Source organism: Piliocolobus tephrosceles, unplaced genomic scaffold, assembly GCF_002776525.5.
Source record: "Piliocolobus tephrosceles isolate RC106 unplaced genomic scaffold, ASM277652v3 unscaffolded_37774, whole genome shotgun sequence".
Lineage (NCBI taxonomy): Eukaryota > Metazoa > Chordata > Mammalia > Primates > Cercopithecidae > Piliocolobus > Piliocolobus tephrosceles.
Genome location: NW_022321836.1, coordinates 13,807 through 36,117, shown reverse-complemented (window position 1 = coordinate 36,117; position 22,311 = coordinate 13,807). Strand labels below are relative to the sequence as shown.

Sequence of the window (22,311 nt, the reverse complement as noted above, 5' to 3'; positions counted from 1 at the left end):
TTGATAAATAAACCATGAGGTATTAGCCACGAAAAACAATGACATACTGACATTTGCTATGACATGGATGAACCCTGTAAACAATACGCTAAGTGAAAGACAGCAGTCACCAAAGGCCACATAGTATGTGATTTCATTTATCTTCAAGGTTCAGAATAGACAAATCCATATAGACAGAGAGTAGATCGTGTCTTCCAGGGACTGGGAGGAGAGAATGGACTGCTGGGCTTCTTTTGGGGATGATGAAAATGTTCTGGAATTAAGTACTGGTGATAGTTATACAACTCTGTGAATAGACTAAAAACCAATGAACTGTACTCATCACATGATGTGTGGATTATATCTCCATAAAAAGAAAAATAAAAAGTTTAATTTTAAAAAATGATTCAGACAACTTCTCTCGAAGGAAACAACAGTATCCTCACCTGCTCATAGATCTCAATGGCTTTCTGGTACTGCTCAAGCTGGGCAGCATATGCTGCCACCTTCAGCAGACACTTGTTTGCTGAGCTGAAATCAAGAACCAAAGCAGAATGAATAACAAGCCAATGGAAAAATAAAAGATGTGCACTGGGCCTTAGTACATCTTCATTTGGTATAGTTAAATACACTCACAGAGTATAAAAAGAAGTATTTTTTTAATCATACATAATAAAACCCATTAAATTATATTAAGAAAAGTAATACTTGCCTATTGGATTCTTCTCCTTTGTAATAATCAGCAGATTGTTCATAATGTGCAATAGCCTGAAAACATACATATTTTATTCACACACAATTTATCTGGAGAGTTGCATTTTAAAGCCACATTTGCATAGGTATTTTTTTTATAAATAAACCTACTCTACCAGCAAACTTTTCACAACTCGGACTATTTCTTTATGAAATACAAGAAAGCATGCACCTCTGGAAGCAGAATGCTTGCTGACCATCAAAATCTGTTTCTCCCTCCCCACACGGCATATGCCCAGCTACACCAACCACTTCCTCAGCTTCCTCTATAGCTTCCTCTATAGAGAACTAGCCTGTGACTAGTTCTTTCCAGTGGAATGTAAACAGACATGCTGGGGGCCACTCCCAGGCTTGGGCCATATATCTCACTTTGCATCCTTCTCCAGGCCTTCCACTTCCCATGAACTAGGATGCCTATGACCAAGTCCAGAGTGACACCGTAAGCTAGACACCCAAAATGGCAGTAACTGTCAGGCAGATTCCTAAATAACTACAAAGGACACAATGTACCTCCAACCCCAGTGTCTCTACCACTGTCAAACCCTTAGCAGCCACACTGGATTGTTAGAGAGGTATGAAGCCCTAATTACACTTTAAGTCTATGACTTGCAGCACAGACTACACCCACTAATACCTTAAGTGTCACCTAGAATAAGGATATGGCATCAAGTGGAGAGGAAACAGAGATCACAAGCCAGAAAGCTAGAAGTCCCTGTCATGCTGTGATGAAAGTTAGTGCAATCAAGCACGTGACAACTCAGGAAAAAGAATTGGTGTCGGCCAGGTACGGTGGCTCATGCCTATAATCCCAGCACTTTTGGAGGCCAAGGCAGGTGGAATACCTGAGGTCAGGAGTTCAGGACCAACCTGGCCAACATGGTGAAACCCTATCTCTACTAAAAAAATACAAAAATTAGCTGGGCATGGTGCAAGCACCTGTAATCCCAGCTACTTGGGAGGCTGAGACAGGAGAACTGCTTGAACCTAGGAGGCAGAGGTTGCAGTGAGCTGAGATCGCAACATTGCACTCCAGCCTGGGCAACAAGAGTGAAACTCTGTCTCAAAACAAACAAACAAAAAAATAGGTGTCTACCAGAGTCCAAAACTAAGCAAAATGGCTGAGAAAAGCCAGAAGATAGTGTGTGCTGCTGTTGGCACAGTTTTGTGAGAGCTGAATTCTGCAAAGAATCAGCTGGTTTGTAGACAGTTATAGACAATCTTAGAAATAAGGCCCTCGTAAGATTGAAAAAACCTTCTATACCCCAGATAACGAGAGGTAAGTATAAGCAGTTCTTTAAACCAGGGCTCTAGCCAAGTTTTTCTCTAACAGGATCAGACAAGAAATATTTTAGGTTTTGTGCATCTTTGCTGCAACTACTCAGCTCTCTTGTGGTAGCATAAAAGCAGTCATAGACAAGATATAAATGAATAAGTGTGGTTGTATTCCAATAAAACTGTATTTATGAACAATGAAATTTCTAATTTCATATAATTTTTACACGTAGCAAATGCTTTTTTCTCTCAAGGATTAAAAACTATAAAAATCATTTTTAGTATGCAAACATACAGAAGCAGGTGGTGGGTTTGCAGGCTGCTTGAATTACAAAGGTTTCCCAGTAAATGCAAATGAGGGAGCTAGCAGTCTTTGAAAATCAGAGTAAAGGTGCTGCCTTTCTGCCCAAGCCCATTAGTTCAGTGGCTTCAAGGCAGCTCCTAGTGAGTTAGAAGAGAGCCTCAGGGACAAGAAAACAAATAAAACAAAACAGGCCATGGAACTATGTTAAAGTCAGAAAAGTACTTAGACCTGGCCCATCAAGCCCCAGGCCCCCAACTCCCTGCAGATGGTGGTGGTGATGACCAAGAGCAGAAACTGAGCTACCAGAAGGCCATAAGCTAGAAGTAGCAGAGCCAGTATCAGCCTCTCAGGACTACAGAGGAACCCTGCCTCAAACATTCACATTGAATAGTTTTGTGAAAAACAGACACTTATACTGTGTTTATATGATTACATTTTGGGTCCATGATTTCAGTCATTTAGCATAACCTAATATGCTCCCCCAAAACACATATTTTGAACATTATTTACAGTAGAAGAAAAGCTGAAAAAAAATTAAGTGGTTACATATAATGGGATACTTGAAAAGTTTTTTTTTTTTTTTTTTGAGACAGGGTCTCATTCTGTTGTCCAGGTTGGGCAGGCTGGAGTGGCATGAACACAGCTCACCGTAGCCTCAACCTCCTGGGCCCAAGCGATCCTCCCACCTCAGCCTTCCGAGTAGCTGAGACTACAGGCATGTGCCACCATGCCTAGCTAATTTTTTAATTTTTCATACAAATGAGGTCTTTTCATGCTGCCCAGGCTGGTCTCAAACTCCGGGACTCAAGCAATCCTCCCATCTTGGCCTCCCAAATGCTGAGATTACAGGCATGGACCATCATGCCTGGCCTTCACAGAATACTGAATTTAAAAATGCAGCTATAAAAGAATAGGTATACTATGGTCCTCTTTTTGCAAATACTTAGTAACATACAGAAATAGTCTGGAAGAAAATGCTTCTTTGGAACATCTGTCAAAGCTGTTATGTACACACAAATGGGACTACCTGATGAAGGTACATCTCCTCCTACTAAAATGTGGGCTCTGTGAGGGCAGGGCCATGACTGTTTGGCTCACCATCACAGCCCTGAGCCTAGCATGATGCCTGTTTACAAAGTGGGTGCTCAGTAACAGATGCTAAGTGAATGAAGGCAAAGTGCATCACAAATGAAAGCTGCCTATTAAACTACTGCCAGTATCATGATTATGTGAAATACTCAGGAAATAAAAGGTTTTCAGCGAATTTATGATTAATCAATAACCTCCTTTCAACTGGCCTTGTTATGCCCAGACCGTTTATTCCCCGAAGAAAACCACCAGAGTCCAGAGTCAAAGCCAAGCGGCAAGGATCTTTATTGCAAGTTCGAACTTGGTCCCTCCGTTCCACAACATATAAGAGGGCCCCGAACAATGCGTGCGCTCGCTTCTTATATCCCGATGTAAACAGGATATGTAAAGTTACAGAGAAACAAGGGAATTCTTCTGGTTACAGCATTACAATTGGTTTACATTTTAAGTTATACTTTTAGCAGTTTTCTTATCGGTTCCTGCGCTTTTACAATTGGTTGTAACCTTATCGGAGATTCTCCAGGCTACGATAATGTGTTTGTGTTGGGCCCAGGAAGTGGAGGCATATGGGGAGATGTGATGTGTCGGGCTCAAGGCTATGATAATGTGTTTGTGTTCTTTCAGCCTCATTCTCTAAAGTGTTTAGCACCATTTCCCATCAAAATAAACGGGGCAAATCATGATAAACCTGACCAAATTTGTCTGTGAAGAGTACTGGATTATATAACCTCTTTTTCAGGACGGATAGAGTATAACTACATATCTTCCTAATTCTTACAGCACCAGAACTCAATGAATAAATAGGGTTGGGTTAAACCATATGTAACTGCTGCTTTGGAGGTTAAAAAAGAAAAGGCTAGATGTTGACAATTTGGTGTAACTTAACACTTTACCAATAATGGCACTGGCTCATTAGAATTTTAGAGATGTAAACTACAGTTACGTTTATCACAGCGAAAGAAAAAATTTCAAGTTGGATTTTAATAATGCTAATTAAACCAATCGTTAAATTCCATGGTTTTCCCTAGTTGTGACAGATTGTACTTGAAAAAAAAGCACAATTCACCGGTTTAACAGAGAAGTTTCAGAGAAGAGACTGGCCACAGGCTATCTCTAAATGTTCACATCTAGTTTGAAATTTTAGCATGTAGTGAAATTTATCAGATACAATCCGATCCTTATACACCAGAAATCAGCCTACCTAGATATCTGACAATCCCAAGGACTATAATAAATGTCAAAAGCAGAACACAGCCACCAATAACAACAGCACACGTAACAATAAATCCAGAAATTTAAGACCAGCTGGTTATCCTGTTATTTAAGTGGAGGGTCAAGGAGGTCACAACATTTCTGCTTGGGGCACCTAGATGAGTGTCACAATACATGGAATTCTGGAATGAGAAACAAGGTCCTTATGACTGCATCAATGACGCCATAAAGCAAATGCAATTTCCAGGCTTAAGAGTCCACTGTGTAGGTGAAATACCCTTAAGTAGCTTTAAAATGGGATCAATTCTTTTAGAACAAATGCCCCTAGAGGAGACCTAACATAAATCTGCCATATACACCTATTCTATGCTATAACAAACAGTATTAAATAAGACTCTCCAGAGGATGAAAATAGAATTGAATTATATTTCCTGTAGATCATTTTTAAAAACCATTTAAAAAGGACCCATTTATTACATGGTTCCGTGTTTTACTTCATGAAGTAAAAGAAGCAATGCAGGAAGATGAAAGATCTCTACAATGAGAATTACAAAACACTGCTCCAAGAAATCAAAGGAGACACAAGCAAACAGAAAAACATCCCATGTTCATGGATAGGAAGAATCAGTATCACTAAAATGGCCACACCACCCAAAGCAATTTAGATTCAATGCTATTCCTGTCAAACTACCAACGACATTCTTCACAGAACTAGACAACCCTATTTTAAAGCTGGAATCAAAATCGCATATGGAATCAAAAAATAACCTGAATAGTCAAGGCAACCCTAAGCAAAAAGAACAAAGCTAGAGACATCACGTTACCCCACTTCAAACTACACTACAGGGCTACAGTAACCAAAGCAACATGGTACTGGTACAAAAACAGACACACAGACCAATGGAACAGCATAGAAAGCCCAGAAATAAGGCCACACACCTACAGCTATCTTATCTTCAACAAAGCTAACAAAAACAAGCAATGGAGAAAAGACTCCTTATTCAATAAATGCCGCTGGGGTAACTGGCTAGCCACATGCAGATTGAAGCTGGGCCCCTCCCTTACACCATATATAAAAATAAACTCAAGATGGATTAAAGACTTAAATGTAAAACCCAAAACCATAAAAATCCTGGAAGACAACCTAGGCAATACCATCGTGGACATTGGAACAGGCAAACATTTCATGACAAAGACACCAAAAGCAATTGGAACAAAAGCAAAAATTGACACATGAAACTTAAGAGCTTCTGCACAGAAAAAGAAACTATCAACAAAGTAAACAGACAACCTACAGGATGGAAGGAAATACTTGCAAACTATGTATCTGACAAAGATCTAATATCCAGCATCTATAAGGAACTTAAACAAATATGCAAGAGAAAAACAACTCCATTAAAAAGTAGGCAAAGGACATGAAGAGATACTTTTCAAAAGACATATATGCAGCCAACAAGCATTTTTTAAAGATCAATATCACTCATCATTAGAGAAATTCAAATCAAAAGTACAATGAGACACCATCTCACACCAGTCAGAATGGCTATTATTAAAAGTCAAAAAACAACGAATGCTGGTGGGGTTGTGGAGACACTTATACACTGTTGGTGAGAGTGTAAATTAGTTCAACCATTGTGGAAAGCATATGATGATTCCTAAGAGAGTTGAAAGCAGAACTACCATTCAACCCAGCAACCCCATTACTGGGTATACAGCCACAGTAATATAAACGATTCCACCATAAAGACACATGCACATGAAAAGTTCACTGCAGCACTATTCGCAACAGCAAAGACAAGGAATCAACCTAAATGCCCACCAATGGTGGACTGGATAAAGAAAATGTGGTATATATACACCACAGAATACTATGAAGCCATAAAAAAGAACAAGATCATGTCTTATGCAAAAACACAGATGGATCTGGACGTTATTATCCTCAGCAAGTTAATGTAAGAACAGAAAACCAAATACTGCATGTTCTTACTTATAAGTGGGAGCTCAATGATGAGAACACACGAACACAGACACTGGAAACAGGGGTCTACTTGAGGGTGGAGGGTGGGAGGAGGGAAAGGAACAGAAAAGGTTAACTACTAGGCCGGGCGCGGTGGCTCAAGCCTGTAATCCCAGCACTTTGGGAGGCCGAGACGGGCAGATCACGAGGTCAGGAGATCGAGACCATCCTGGCTAACACTGTGAAACCCCATCTCTACTAAAAAATAGAAAAAACTAGCCAGGCAAGGTGGCGGGCACCTGTAGTCCCAGCTACTGGGGAGGCTGAGGCAGGAGAATGGCGTGAACCCGGGAGGCGGAGCTTGCAGTGAGCTGAGATCCGCGCCACTGCACTCCAGCCTGGGCGACAGAGCAAGACTCTGTCTCAAAAAAAAAAAAGAAAAGAAAAGGTTAACTACTGGGCACTGGGCAAAATACCTGGATGATGAAATAATCTGTACAACAAACCCCCATGACACAAGTTTACCTGTATAACAAATCTTCACATGCAGCCCTGAACTTAAACGTTAAAAAATTCTAGAAAACCCCAAAACATGTTATACATATTTTTAAGGTTTCACAAGATTTGTATTTGTATTAGGTATGTTACATCTGCTTGACTTATCAGCTACTAATATACTCTATCTCAAAAAAAGAGGTAATATGAAGCTATGAAACTACACACTTCACTGTCCACTAACTAAAATCTGTGAATGATCTAAAATCAGAGAAGGGACATTGGGTAGGAGCGCTAAATGAGAAGAAAGTGATCTGTAACAAGCCAGATATAAGGTACCTTGGGTGTAACTGATTTTTCAAACATGAATTTCACAATCCACCAACCACAATCTGGTGAGTACAACCAGGGAAGAGAAGGTAATAATACTTCCTTTTATTATTTTTTAAGAGGAAGTCTCACTATGTTGCTCAACTCCTGGGCTCAAGCGATCCTCCCACCTTGGCCTCCCAAAATACTGGGATTACAGGTGTGAACTACCACACCTGGCCAGGTAATGACGTTTCTAAACAACTCAGGAGCTTAAACATTAGGGACCCTAACAACCTGTGCCTGCACGTGCATGTATGTGTGTATGTATGTGTGTGTGTGTGTGTGTGTGTGTGTTCAGTAATATTCTTAAATTGCTTTTGTTGGTTTTTTTTTTTTTTTTTTTTGAGATGGAGTCTCACTCTGTTGCCCAGGCTGGAGTGCAGCAGTGCCATCTTGGCTCGCTGCAACCCCTGCCTCCTGGGCTTAAGAGATCCTCCAACCTCAGCCTCCCAAGTAGCTGGGACTACAGGCACGCACCCCCATTCCTGGCTAGTTTTTTTTTTTGTATTTTTAGTAAAAACGAGGATTTCTCATGTTGCTGAGGCTGGTCTTGAACTCCTAGGCTCAAGAGGTCCTCCTGCCTTGGCCTCTCAAAGTGGTAGGATTATAGGCATCACACTGTACCTGGCCTTTTTATTTTTTTCAAGAGGAAAAAAGAGTATGTCACATTTCATTTTATCTGCTCTTAAGTTTATGGAGACCCATGTGTTGGAGACCACGCCTGGGCAGCAGAAATGACAAAGAACTGCAGGCTCCTGCCCCAGAGTGCCCTTCTCACCACTGTGAAAGAGGAAGCTGGAAAAGGAGCCTCTGCTGGCAAATACGCTCTGTGCACAGTGCTCATCCCCGCAAGACTCACTCAAACCTAAATAAAGATACTGTGGCCATCGCAGACACCCTGACCAAATAAATACCCAAGCCACACCAGACCCATCTCCCTCCCATTCCATCATCAATTCCACACCACAGAACAAAGGAGGTTCAGGTCCAGCTCCATCACCTTCCTCCAGGATCCACAGATAACCTTCCAGAAAGAAGGTTCACATGCACATGTCAATGCACAGGGTGGCCCTGACTTGATCAAGATCAGGGAGTATCCTCAGAAAAGTATGGCAATTATGGAAAAAAAGACGTCAAATAATGAATTGTAACAAATATGATCAAATTTTGTGCTGAATAACAGGTGAAGGTCACACAGTCAAAAGAGTGAATGTTAACAATGCCAGTCCAATTTTAGTATTGCCTAGCAGATCTTTCCCCAGACCAAGAAGACTCCATTTGGTATGGTGGAGGTAGGGGTAGCATTTGTTTATTTAGTAAATATTTAGACCCCACTAGGTCCCAGAGCTCTTGGGACACATCAGTAAAGCGAAGACAAAGCTCTCTGCTGACATGTGTGCCTATTCTGGCAGAGGGAGGGAGACAACCAATATGAGAATGATGAGCAAGCATATGAGAGGGCATGTTGTAAGGTGATATCTGCTCAGCAATACAAGAAGTTAAGTGAGGTGTGTGGGGATCTGCTATGCCTTGCTGGGGAGCTAAATTAACTAGGGGGTCATAATAGGCCTCAGGGAAAAGGTAATAAATGAGCAAAAATGGAAGGGCATGGAGAAGTTAGCCACGTGGACTTGAAAGATGTGAGGAGTCAGCCACATGGACATCTGGGGAAGAGCTTTGCAGACAGAGGAAAACACGGGTACAAAGGTCCTGAGGCAGGAGTGCTCATCTGGCACGTATGTGGAACAGCAAGGAGGCCAGGGTGGCTGAGCAGGATATGCAAGAGGAGGAGAGTAAAAGAAAAGAGGAGAGGCCAGGCCACACAGGTACATGGGGAGTGTGGGGCTGGGAGGAAGCAATTCAGTGGAGCCATGAAGGCTCTGCACAGCTCCAGTTGTTCCTCTTAGTGAAAGGGGGCTAATGAAAGGCTGTGAGCAGTGGAGAAACAGAATATGATGCAATGCTTAGAAGGTTCACTCTGGCTACTCTGTGGCAAGGGGATGTGGGGTTGGCAAGGCAGGGGGAGCAGAAGCAAGGAGACCGGTTTGAAGGATCCTGCAGCGATCAAGTGCGAGCTAGGAGACAAGGTAGTGAGTTGTGCCGAGACTTGGGAGCAGGAAGGACACTGCTCACAAAAACTGCTCACAGGTTGTAGAGAAAGAGAAAAGGCAAGGAAGCCTGTAGTTTAGGGGGGAACACGGGGTTGGGGACAGGGCGTCTAAGATGGGAATCCTGTCCCAGACAGGTTAGAGATGACTGCTGGACAAAGTGGAGAGGTCAGCAGCCAGGTGGATACAGGAATCCAGCATTTGGAGAGAGGTCTGAGCTGCAGTCAGATTTGTGAGTCACTGGCATACAGATACTTAAAGCTGTGATGCTGACTGAGTGTAGAGAGGTCACCTCTTACGCTTTCTTCACTGGGCCTTAGAGTACTAAGCAATACAGCCGAAGGTTCTTTTGGCAATGCTAATGTTCTGACGTGAATCAGAGAGAGTGGAAAAAACAGGTGATTTCTGTAAATCTTAACCAGCTCTCATGTCTTAGATGCCAACTCCAGGAAAACAGCCCACTATTTTAGCCAGCTAGACCCTAAAAGTCTCCAGGCAAGGCCATCTATGATCACTCTACACCTGTGATCACTCTCAAACTGAGGACAAGAGAGTTCTTTGAGTCAGCTTATCTGCCTGCTTCACATCTGAGGAAGTGTGCCCACTGCTTACCTTCTCAATGTCTACAAGTTCAGTCTCATAGATCTCTGCAATAGTAATGTGGTGCTTGGCTGCAATTGTAAACCTTCCCTAGGGGAAAAAATAAGAAACAGTCACACATCTATTTTCCTATCTGAATGCCAGTTTGGGAACATAAAAAAGAGAGAGAGCACTCTAAGCCATCTCAAGACTCCACCCCACAGCTACTCAAGCAATGCAATGTCTTACCATGTCTGTGTAAATGTCGATGGCTGCATTTAAGCAGTTGATAGCCTCTGAAGCGTAGGCATTTAAGAAAAACAACGAAAAAATCCATTCAGTCAAAGAGGGTTCAGGTGAGGCTGTCTTCTTGTCTGTTATTAGAACGTTAATGAGGTATAATTTTGGAGTGGAGGATGGGCAGGTTAGTTAGTGAGAAGCAAACAAAAATCATGCACAAGTCCAGATTCATCAGCATGGCTTTGTTCCCAGCAGCTACAGTGTAATTTAGGGAACTGTAGCTGGAGTAACATTGTCTTAATTACTCTTAACCTTAAAGTGAGGACTCCATCCAGGCAAAAGACTGTATTATAAAAAAAATAAAACCATGGAGGTTGTCACCAACACTGATAAATTATAGCTGCTAAAATATGAATGCAAACATATTCCTCATTAATACCATGCATATACATTAATTTTGGAATATGGCACCACATCACAAGAACGATCACCTCAATAGATTCCACTCTCCATGCAGCCAAAAGCAAAAGCACTTTGAAACGCCTATTCAAACAACCCTTAAGCAAAGTCAACATTCTGTATAATGTTCAAAGATGCTAAATTGTAGCATACTAACAAAATGAAGAAACAAATCTAATAAATAATAATGCTAATAAATTATACTAATTTTCTTAAAAAGTGAGCCAAAAAAATTTCCCTATCATAAAATGATGGTGTTTATAATGCTGGCATATAATAAGCTCCAAGTTTATTACTTTTGGTTTAAAGAGGCAGCAAAGTAGAATGGCCTGACTACAAAATTAGAAAGGTAAGCAGATAAACAAAAATTGAAACAATTTCCCTCTAAACTACATAAAAAATGTGGATCCCTGTTATACCTTTAAAACTACAGAATATAAAGAGAAGAATTATCTATCTATAATCCCACTCAAATCCGCTGTTAGTACTCAGATGTACTTTTCCTTTGTTTATTAAACACATTTCTATATGCACAAACTTTTTTCTAAAAATGAGATTATACAACATTCAATCTCATGTGCTTCTTTAATTGCCAGGTAAACATTTACCAGGTCACTGAAGATTCTCTGAAACCAGGGATTTTAATGCCTGCACCATATTCTGAAGTACTGATGCATTACAATTTTACCACTCTAACAGCTCATTTAACCTATGAGTTTTTCACTTTGGGAAATAAACTGTGATTAATCCTTATACAAAAGGTCGTGAAGATACCCTATTTCTTTATGACATATTTATTCTCAAAATTTGGGATTTGGTGTTAAACAAAATAGACTGCTAAAAGAAAAAGGAAAAACACAAAATTTCTGCCATGCACACGGGTGGAAGGGAAGAAATACTTTTAATTACACTCTTCTAACTAAAAAGAAATAACCTTTGCAAAATTTTATCACATTAAATATCCAATTGCATTCTTTCCTCAAAACAAATACTTTGAAAAACACTTTTTAAAAAACCAAATGGATACTGTATGAATAAGACTTTTTAACGATTGAATATTACAATTTCCCATTAACTGGATCTGAAAACTCCTTAGGTATTTAGGAGTAAGGGAACATAAGAGTTTCCTTTTATGAACAATATACATTTTCACAAAATTAAGATATAAGAAGTCTTAGGTAAAATCAAAGGTTATTTCCAAAAAATTCTCTAAAATGCAGTATAAATGGAGTTTAATTAAATGATGCTATAAACTAAACAGCCAGTATAAATTTAACATATTTTCTCCTCATAAAAGCCCCCAAATGATTAAAAAATAAAAATCCCTAAGGTTATCAAAATTTATCTATTATTCCAAAATACAAAAATTCCTTTTTACCAGGACTCGAAAGGACACCAACACTGACCTTAACGTTGAGGGAAGTACTGACTGGTTAGTTACACACAGAGATAGGCATGCTACACGCCTGGCTGCCTTACCTTGGGGATCTGCCTTTTTGTAAGCATTTCCAGCATCCACAAAGCTGGTAGCGGAGTCATGTTTGCTCTGAAGCTGCATGTGGAGCTTGGCTGCCTGACAAAATGCGTTTCCTGCAGCTGAAGAAGACAATACAATCAAACACAGAGGAATAAGTCCCCCCCAGAGCAACCCATGCTCTAAGTAGTGGACCTCCCTATTATATTCCACTGAAAAGAAGCATTCTAGTCAGAAGCAAAAATCCATATGGTCCAGTGCACCTCGGGCAAATATAAAAATAACCAGAATCAAGTCAAACAGCAATGAAAGCTTCTCCACCTCAGCCCCAGCAGACTTTCCAAGTGTCCGTGGGCACTAAGCCACCATTCCCTGATCTGACCATTCAATACCAAAAGCCAAGTCTTCGGCTACTGGATTCAATTCCACTAACACATAATAAACACCAGCTAAGGGCTTCAAGCCACGAATGATTAAAGAAAGGCAAAACACTAAGCTCAAAGATATTTGCTCACTTTTCTTAGTGTCTTCTAGACTTAGCTGTCAGAGTGGAAGAAACTGCTAATGAAGGGCTTCGTGGATAAAGTAAGTTTCCTAAAGAGTGCAAATCAGGCCCACAATTTTGATATCCATAAAAGTCTAAAAATCCAAATTTTTTTCTTTAGTTTATAGCAAAATCTGACTGAAATTTATACAAGGTTTAATCTATTTTACCCCATTTAGTGTGAAAATTTACACATTTCCCTGCAGAATCACTGATGGATCTGGTTGTGGGGTACTGCCCAGGTCTCCAACTGGGACATGGCACAACATACAAGGTACACGACCTAATCTTTTTCAGAAAAGGTTTTGGATCAGGGACCATGGATTCTGGAGTGCTGGAAAAGAAAGAGGGAAGGAATTGCTAGCAGAGGAGTCACATGAACACTGAAGAAATGCTTGAAGGTAAGAAAGGGCTGGAAGTGGAGGCCAATGACAAGCCTGCCATGACTGGAGGAGGGCAGTGGAAATCAAGGCTGAAGCTGCATCAGGCCACTTCTGAGAGAGTTTAAACATCAACAAGGGAAACTTCCTGAGTTCAGAGAAGCAACATGGCAGAGTGCCTCCAAAAAAATGAGTCACATTGGGGAAGTCAGTACAGTAGAAATGAAAAGGAAAGAATCTGATCTACCACGAAAAGCATGGTTAAGAATATCACAAAGCCTTTAGGTTTCTAAAAAAATTATCATAAAGCAGTACTCACTGCCGATATTAAACATTTGCTATACATTTTTTTGTGAGAAAAAAAGTACAATTCTTTTCTTTTGTTCGAGACAGGGTCTCAATCTGTCACCCAGGCTGCAGTGCAGCGGCGTGATCACAGCTCACTGCAACCTCTACCTCCCAGGATCAAGAGATCCTCCTACCTCAGCCTCCCGAGTAGCTGGGGACACAAGCGTGTGCCACCACACCTGGCTTTTTTTATTTTTAATTTTTTAAAATAAATTTTTGGCCAGGTTTGGTGGCTCAAGCCTGTAATCCCAGCACTTTGGGAGGCTGAGGCAGGTAGATCACCTGAGGTCATGTGGCAAAAGCCCATCTCTACTAAAAATACAAAAAAAGCTGTGCACGGTGGCAGGTGCCTGTAATCCCAGCTACGTTGGAGGCTGAGGCAGGACAACTGCTTGAATCCGGGAGGTGAAAGTTGCAGTGAGCCAAGATTGTGCCACTTCACTCCAGCCTGGATGACAGAGCAAGACTCTGTCTCAAAAAAAAAAAAAAAAAAAAAAATTTGTAGAGACAGGTTCTCACTATGTTGCCCACGCTGGTCTTGAACTTCTGGGCTCAAGCAATCCTCCAGCCTTGGCCTCCCAAAGTGCTGGGATTACAGGTGATTATACCTGGCCATAAATATCCAATTCTGCTAAAGCTTCAGTTGCATCTCTTGTTCCAACTCCCTCTCCCCAGAGGAAATGCATAATTCTCACGTGGGTTTCTGAACCTGAGGGCAAAGGGACAGTACAAACTCTGGAGCCCACCTGCCCAGGTTCAATTCTTGCTCTGTACCTCAGTTTCTGATTAAAAGAGTACCCAGGCATCTTTGAAAAATATGTAGCCACCAGCATGACATGGGTAGTGCTATGATCTGAATGGTAGTATCCCCCCAAAATTTGTATTACTGGAGCCTGATACCCAATTTGACAGTGTTACGAGGTGGGGACTTTGGGGGAGTGAAGAAGTCATGAGAGCTCCACCCTCATAAATGGGATGAGTGCCCTTATAAAAGAGGTTGAAGAGAGCTGCCATGCTCCTTCTACCACATGGGGACACAGCAAGAAGATGCCATCGTGGAAGCTGAGAACAGTCCTCACCAAACATGGGATCTGCTGGCACCCTGATCTTAAACTATCCAGCCTCCAGAACTCTGAACAATATATTCGTTTTATTTATAAATTACCCTAAGGTATTTTGTTATAGCAGCAGGAAGAAAGCAAGGCACTGAAGAATCAGAGTAGATGCCAGCCTCAGGGCTAGAGCTGGAACTGAAGAAGCCCTGCTGGCCCCTGGTGAATCATGAGAGGCTGGTGGGTATCCAGGAGGGGCAAAGGCCACTACTAGGGCAGTGGCCAGGCACCTGGGGTACTTGGGGCAGCACTTAACCATGAAGTGGCATCTCAGTAACATATCTGGCTAAGTGGGAGCTTTGATGGGCTCTGCCTCAGAAGAAGGTAGTAATAGCTTGGACTTCGCAAGTAAAGTGCTTAGAAAGGCCTGACTCACATTACATACAGTGGCCACTTTCATTATTATATGCAAATCTAGCCTTAGATCACATCTGTGGTCTGGCATGTTAAAATGTCATCATTTTTTTTACAACGTACATCCTTGCTCTCCTGCTGGCATTTCATTTTTAGTAACTTATCTATGTTTCCTGTCCCAGAATCAGTCATGGTCCATCCTTTTCTTGCTCAGTAATACCACAACACCCAGGCTCTTCTAGGCTACCTCTATTTCTCCAGACAATAGTAAGTGCTTTAATTTTACATTTTCACATTCCCACATTCCAACACGAGTTGCTGGCTTACTTTTTCACTCTGACTATTCATTCCAATCACTAATAGCAAATGTGTGCTCGGTCTATCCAAACTTGGAAGTGTCGGGCCGGGCACAGTGGCTCATGCCTGTAATCCCAGCACTTAGGGTGGATCATGAAGTCAGGAGTTCAAGACCAGCCTGGCCAACATGGAGAAACCCCATCTCTACTAAGAATACAAAATTAGCTGGGCGTGGTGGCGCATGCCTGTAATCCCAGCTACTCCAGAAGCTGAGGCAGGAGAATCGGTTAAACTGAGGAGGCAGAAGTTGCAGTGAGCCGAGATCGTGCCACCGCACTCTAGCCTGGATGACAGAGCAAGACTCCATTCTCGGAGGTGCGGGAGGGAACTTGGAAGTGTCTTTAAAGGAGCATATATTAAATTAAATGGCCTCTAAGAAGCCACACAACTTGGGCTAAATTTCCTCACCTGCAAAACTGGTATAATACCTGTCAGGATGATCTCTCAAAAACTGAGTATCAAACAAATTAGCTTAATCATTATGAAAGAACTTTTAAAACTATAAAGAGATGCAATGCTGTTATGATCATCACCAATGCAACATGGATAGAATTTCAAAGAATCTAATATTCATCCACTCAACAAATATAGTGAGCACCTATGACTTTGCAGGTAATAATCCAAAGCCTGGAGATACAGCAGAGATAAAAACACACAAATGTGGCCTGCCAAGGTTTACTTTCTAATGAGAATCACCATATAATAAAAACGTAAATATAAATCAATAACATTATGTAATTTATTTTTGCTAGATGGTGGTAAGTATGTTGGACGAAAAAAAAAACAATTTCCAGGAAGGACAAGTTTGTTATTTTTAAAAGGGGTGGCCAGAGAAGACCTCACCAAGAAGATGACAGGTGAAGAGGGAGCTGAAAGAAGCTGGGACCCAGCAACATTCTGTTTGGGGGAAGAGTAGGGAGACGGGGGAAGAGTACATGCGAAGGCTCTGAGGTGGGAGCTGGGTGCACAAGGAAGGGGATAGTCTTTGAGGGCCACTACAGGGAGGTCAGCTCTTATTTGGAATGATATGACCTTACTTAACTTGTGTTATGTTACTTCATTAACACATTTATGCCTAGTGTTCCTTTACTGGAACGCTAAGCATGTGGAAGGTATTTATATCCTATCCTACTGCTAAGGTCATCGCCAAGGTCTGATTTCCAAAATTCAAAAAACTGCAACCTCAGACATAAGTGGAAACAGACTGGAAAAGTGCGGAAGTATGGCGATGTCAGGAGGCTGGAGCGTCATCCCAGGCAACAGGTAATGGGTGGTGCACATACGAAGCCTTAGTTATATACATGATCAGTGGCCTCCCTGAAATGGAATTTCCAAAGGTTAGAATATCTGATCACCAGATACAATTAGTAATAAGTGGTCTCAGCCAGGCGCAGTGGTTCATGCCTATAATCCCAGCACTCTGGGAGGCCGAGGTGGGTGGATGGCCTGAGCTCAGGAGTTCGAGACCACCTTGGGCAACATGGTGAAACCCCGTCTCTACTAAAATACAAAAAATTAGCTGGGCGTGGTGGCACATGCCTGTAGTCCCAGCTGCAAGGGAGGCTTAGGCACAAGAATCACTTGAGCCCCGGAGACAGAGATTGCAGTGAGTCAAGATTGCACCACCGCACTCTAGCTTGGGCTACAGAGTGAGACTTTGTCTTAAATAAATAAATAAATAAGTAGTCTCTTCAGGTAAGATCACTTTTTACTTACAAGACCTGAACAAAACAAAAGATGGAATGTGAAACAAACTGTTTTCTCCTCCATTTTAAAAACACAAGACAATTCAGGCATAAGTGTGTTTTGAAAAATAGCATATCTAAAGCCTTAGCTAAAACTAAACTTCTTATAAAGATCTTACCTTTTAGATTCAACTAGCTCAAAAGCATTTTTCTCCTTTGAAATGATTTTAAAGTGTCTGCCTTGAAACAGCTTGTAGAGGGCAAGAGTCCCACTTCCAATCCCACAGCAGCTGTGAGCCAGAGCTCAACACCCACGTACCCTGCTCTGGTCAACGGTGGTCTCCATTTGCACTATAGAAATATCCCATCACTAAAGCATGAAAGATCTCTTTCGCTGAAGGGAGAGGGATGAATTTCTCTGAAAGACCCATCCCATCTCAGACCAATGAAAATAATAACCCTGTGAATTTTGTTATGCCCAGTCTCACTGGGTAGAAAGCATTACTTTAAAAAATAACCATGAGTCTCTTGAGGTTAATGTAAATCCATCCCCCTCCCCCCAAACCACACTGTCATTGCATAGTAGGGAATGGTCATTCTCAACCAATGTTCAGGTAAAGAAAACCAGGCATTTCTCTTTATCCCACTAGTTCTAATGACTTTTATTCCAACTTTCATTCCTTATAGCAATTTATTTAAGCATATTAGTAAGAAACAAAGATTACTCTAATTCCAAGTAATTTTAACTATTTTTAGTTACCACATGCCTACTGTATTAAGAAGTTTATGGAAACTAAGACAGATACTGTCCCTGTACTTGAACTTAAGCCAGGCTTTCCAGCTTCATTCACTTAGAGCACACCCCTTCAGTCTCCATGTCAGCAGCAGCCAAGCCAGTTATTCAGCACTGACACCTGTCTCTGGGGTCAATAGTCTTGTTCATTAAGGGGAAAACAGTCATTTCTTCCTTCAAAGTGATTTTAAACCATTTGCCTAAAAAACAAACAAAAACTTTGTACATACCACTCCAATTTTTAGCCATCTTGAACATATTTGCAGCTCTGGTATACATTTCACAAGCCTCTTCTATTCTTGTGTTTCCTCTGAGAAAAAGTTAAAAAATAGGTTACATTTTAACAACCATCCACATCTCTAATTCTCCCTCCCTCAAATGATAAACATTTAGTATGTACTTGCTATGTGCCAGACAAGCATTACAGAATCTTAACCTCTGTTTAAAGGAGATACTCTTACTAGCCCTGTTTTCCAGATGAGAAACTGGGGTGTTAAGTGGTAAAGTAACTAGCCGGAGGTGACATGGAAAGGATAGCTCAGAATTAAGACTCATACACAGGGCAAGGTATGATGGCTCATGCCTGTAATCCCAGAACTTTGGGAGGCCAAGGCGGGCGGATCACCTGAGGTCAGGGGTTCAAAACCAGCCTGGCCAACATGGTGAAACCGCACCTTTACTAAAAATACAAAAACTAGCTGGGTATGGTGGCAGGCGCCTGTAGTCCCAGCTACTTAGGAGGCTGAGGCAGGAGAACTGCTTGAACCTGGGAGTAAGAGGTTGCAGTGAGCTGAGATGGCGCCACTGCACTCCAGCCTGGGCAAGAAGAGGAAAACTATGTCTCGAAACAACAACAACAACAACAACAAAAAAAAAAAAAGACTCAAACACAGATCTGGCTGACCCCAGAACCAGAGGGGTTACAGACTAAAGATGTTACTCTGATTACATCTTTAATCAGAGTCCTTCCCATCTATAAAAGTTGGAAGTTTTATATCAGCCTGAGTAGTTAAAAGTAGGTTTTTCAAAGGACATTAAATTTTGAAGGATAAAGACATCTTTTCCCTGTTATCTCCCAAGAGTTCAACATTATGTTTATTCAGAAGCCATATCAGATGAGAAAGTGGCTTTCTACATCTACGGCTGTATGATGTCAACTCTGGTAAGGGCAAGTCCTTCTCTAACCTGGAGGAGGCCTCAGGGTCCAGCCCAGTATAGAAATGCATTTTGCAACACCCTGAGAGAAGGGTACCTCCACTGTTGCTTGAACATATACAGTTCTGCAAAGTTCTTCACCAAGCAGCTGACTCCACTGAGGGACAGCTCTAAGCTACTTGGAAATTTCTTTTCACATAAAAGCCAAAATTATCCACCGTAATCCTCCAAGAGTTAACTTTGCTTTTACTATGCTAAGGTCCCTCCATGAAAGACGTTTATCTTGTCTATATACAATCATAAAATAACCAGTGGAAAACTGAGACACAGTAGACTCTGTACAGTACACATAACAAGGAACTCAGTGGGGTATGGACATAAGGACTCAGAGACAGGAGAGGTCGAAGCTGACACTGGATGCTGGGCCTGGTATGAACACATGTACATGAAAGAGTGCACACACATGTGCCAGAAACTCCAATAAACTCCAAGCTCCAGCAGAGGAGCTTGCATCTCTGTGTCAACACAAGTCCTAGTGCAGAGCAGAGGCTGGGCATACAGCAAGGCTCAGGTGTGACTCAGACCTTAGGCAATAACTATCAACAGTTTGGCCCTGGACTAGTTCTTTAACTCCTTCACACCTCAGTTTTAACATGTGTAAATTGAAGATAATATTATGTATACCTAGGAGTTATTATGAGGATCAAAAGAAATAATCCATATACAGCTGCCACTGCAGAGCTTCACCCAGAGTAGGTACTCAATCAGAATGGTTATCATATCTAGATCCATGTATGGAAGGCATAAAAACCTTTGCAAATATTACATTGTATGTCTCATAAAGAACATATTATCTAGAATAAATGCAAATCAAAATCACATGTGATACCACGTGGCTCCTGCTAGAATGGCTAGGATGGGCTACTGTCTGTCAAAAGACAGAAAATAACAAGAGTCAGGGAAGACATGGAGAAACCTTATATATGACTGGGAGGAATATAAAAGGGTGCAGCCACTTTGGAAAATGGGTTGGCAGTTGCCCAAAAGTTTAAACCTAAAGTTACCTCATAACTGAGCAATTCCATTCCTAGGTACACACCCAAGAGAAATGAAAATACTTCCCAGCAGGGCAAGGAGCCTCACGCCTATAATCCCAGCACTCACGCCTATAATCCCTCACCTCACGAGGCGGGAGGATCACCTGAGGTCAGGAGTTCGAGATCAGCCTGGACAACATGGCGAAACCCCATCTACACTAAAAATACAAAAACAATTAGCCAGCATGGTGGTGCATGCCTATAGTCCCAGCTACTTGAGGGACTGAAGTTGCAGTAATCCAAGATCGCATCACTGCACTCCAGCCCACCAGTCTAGGCAACAGAGTGAGACTTTGTCAAGAAGAAAAGAAAAGAGAGAAAGGAAGAAAAGAAAAGAAAAGGAAAGGAAAGAAAAGAAAAGAGAGAATGGAAGGAAGGACAGACACATATCCACACAAAAACTTGTATGCAAGTGTTCACAGCAGCATTAATCATAATAGCTAAAAAATGGCCAGGTGCAGTGGCTCATGTCTGTAATCCTAGCGCTTTGGGAGGCCGAGGTGGGCGTATCACTTCAGGGCAGGAGTTCGAGACCAGGCTGGCCAACTTGGTGAAACCCCCATCTCTAGTAAAAATACAAAAATTAGCTGGGCATAGTGGCGGGGACCTGCAGTCCCAGCTACACGGGAGGCTGAGGCAGGACAATCACTTGAACCTGGGAGGCAGAGATAGTGTCACTGTACTTCAGCCTGGGTGACAGAGCGACTCCGTCTCAAAACAAGAAAAAAGCTAAAGAGTGGAAACAACCCAAAAGTCCATCAACTGATTAACAGATAAATAAAATGTGGTATACACACACAATGGAATATTAATGGGCAAGAAAAAGAAATGACGTACCAATACATACTACACCATGGATGAGCAGTCACAATGATTCCATTTATATGACAGGTCTACAGTAGGCAAATTTTTAGAGACAGAAAACAGGTCAGTGGTTGGTAGTGCTATGTTTTGAATGTTTTTGTCCCCTCCAAAACTAAGTTAAAATTTAATCCCCAATGCAACAGTGTTGGGAGGTAGGGCCTACTGGGAGGTGTTCAGGTCATGAGCACTCTGCTCTCATGAATTTATTAAGGCCACTAATAAAAGAGCTTGTGAAAGGGAGGTTCCATTTTCTCTGGTCCTCTCTTCTACCGTGTGAAGACAAAATAAGAAGGCCCTCAGCAGATACCAGACGCTGGTGCCTTGATCTTAGACTTTCCAGCCTCCAAAACTGTGAGAAATACATTTCTGTTCTTTATAAATTACCCAGGCCAAGGTTATTGTGTTACAGCAGGGCAAAGCAGGCAAAGACATCTAGAGGTGGGAGTGTCGGGGAAAAACAGGGAGGTGAGAGAAAATGACAGCTAAATGGTACAGGGTTTCTTTCTGGGGTGATGAAGATGTTCTAAAACTGCGGTGGTTGCATAGCCCTGTGAATATGCTAAAAACCTCTGAATTGTACATTTTAAATCAGTGAATTGTATGGTATGTGTATTAAATCTCAATAAAGCCTCTTCCCTAACACACACCAAAAAAAATCAAAAAACAAACAAAAACCTTTGGGGACTAAGTTACACAGTGAAAGATGGAATGGCAACAAGCCATACCAAACATGAAGTATCAGAGTAAGCTACAGCTTTCTCTCACACCTTCATGTCCCTTTCCCTCCACTTCAAATCTACACATTAAAAAGAAAAGAAAAGAAAAAAGAAAAGAAAAGAAAAGAAAAAAATACCTAATAAGTTTCCTAAATGGAAAATTCCTGACATGAAAACGTTCTCAATCTTAGCCATACCTCCCTTGGTGTAAAGTCTTGCTACTTTCCTGGGTCTTGTTTTTCTAAAGAGTACTGGGAATCTTGAACTGTAATTATAGTTCAATCACTCTTATTAAAGGTTTCTAAATAAAACTAGCTTAATTAAAATGTATTTTATCCACTTATTTTCAGAGATAGATACAGCTAGAATTAACAGAGTTCCTACATTATTCTAGGTTTTATGCTAGATACTTCCATATATGTTATGTCATTTTCATTATTACAACCATGAAAGACACTATCTCCATTTTACCGAAGAGAAAATGGTATATAGAGGTCAATGGCTTATCCAAGGGATTCAATTTAAGCCAAGGTCAGTAGTGTACCTGACACTTGGCTTAAAGTTCAGTGATCTTTGAACCTTGCTAAACCATGAGATCCTCATGTCTCCTGAA

At 41.4% G+C, this 22,311-nt stretch overlaps 1 protein-coding gene across 1 annotated transcript in view; it reads right to left on the bottom strand.

The window, feature by feature from the left end:
• Positions 1–386: 386 nt before the first annotated feature.
• Positions 387–22,311, bottom strand: part of LOC113223023 (beta-soluble NSF attachment protein-like) — a 35,717-nt gene continuing 13,792 nt past the window's right edge. Inside the window, exons 2-7 of the mRNA XM_026452614.1 lie at positions 18,097–18,176; positions 12,299–12,415; positions 10,370–10,494; positions 10,154–10,231; positions 692–747; positions 387–510 (exon numbers count right to left, since the gene is read on the bottom strand). Of these exons, the coding sequence (XP_026308399.1) occupies positions 387–510; positions 692–747; positions 10,154–10,231; positions 10,370–10,494; positions 12,299–12,415; positions 18,097–18,145 (549 nt within the window). The 5' untranslated portion in view covers positions 18,146–18,176. The remainder of the gene's footprint in view (positions 511–691; positions 748–10,153; positions 10,232–10,369; positions 10,495–12,298; positions 12,416–18,096; positions 18,177–22,311) is intronic.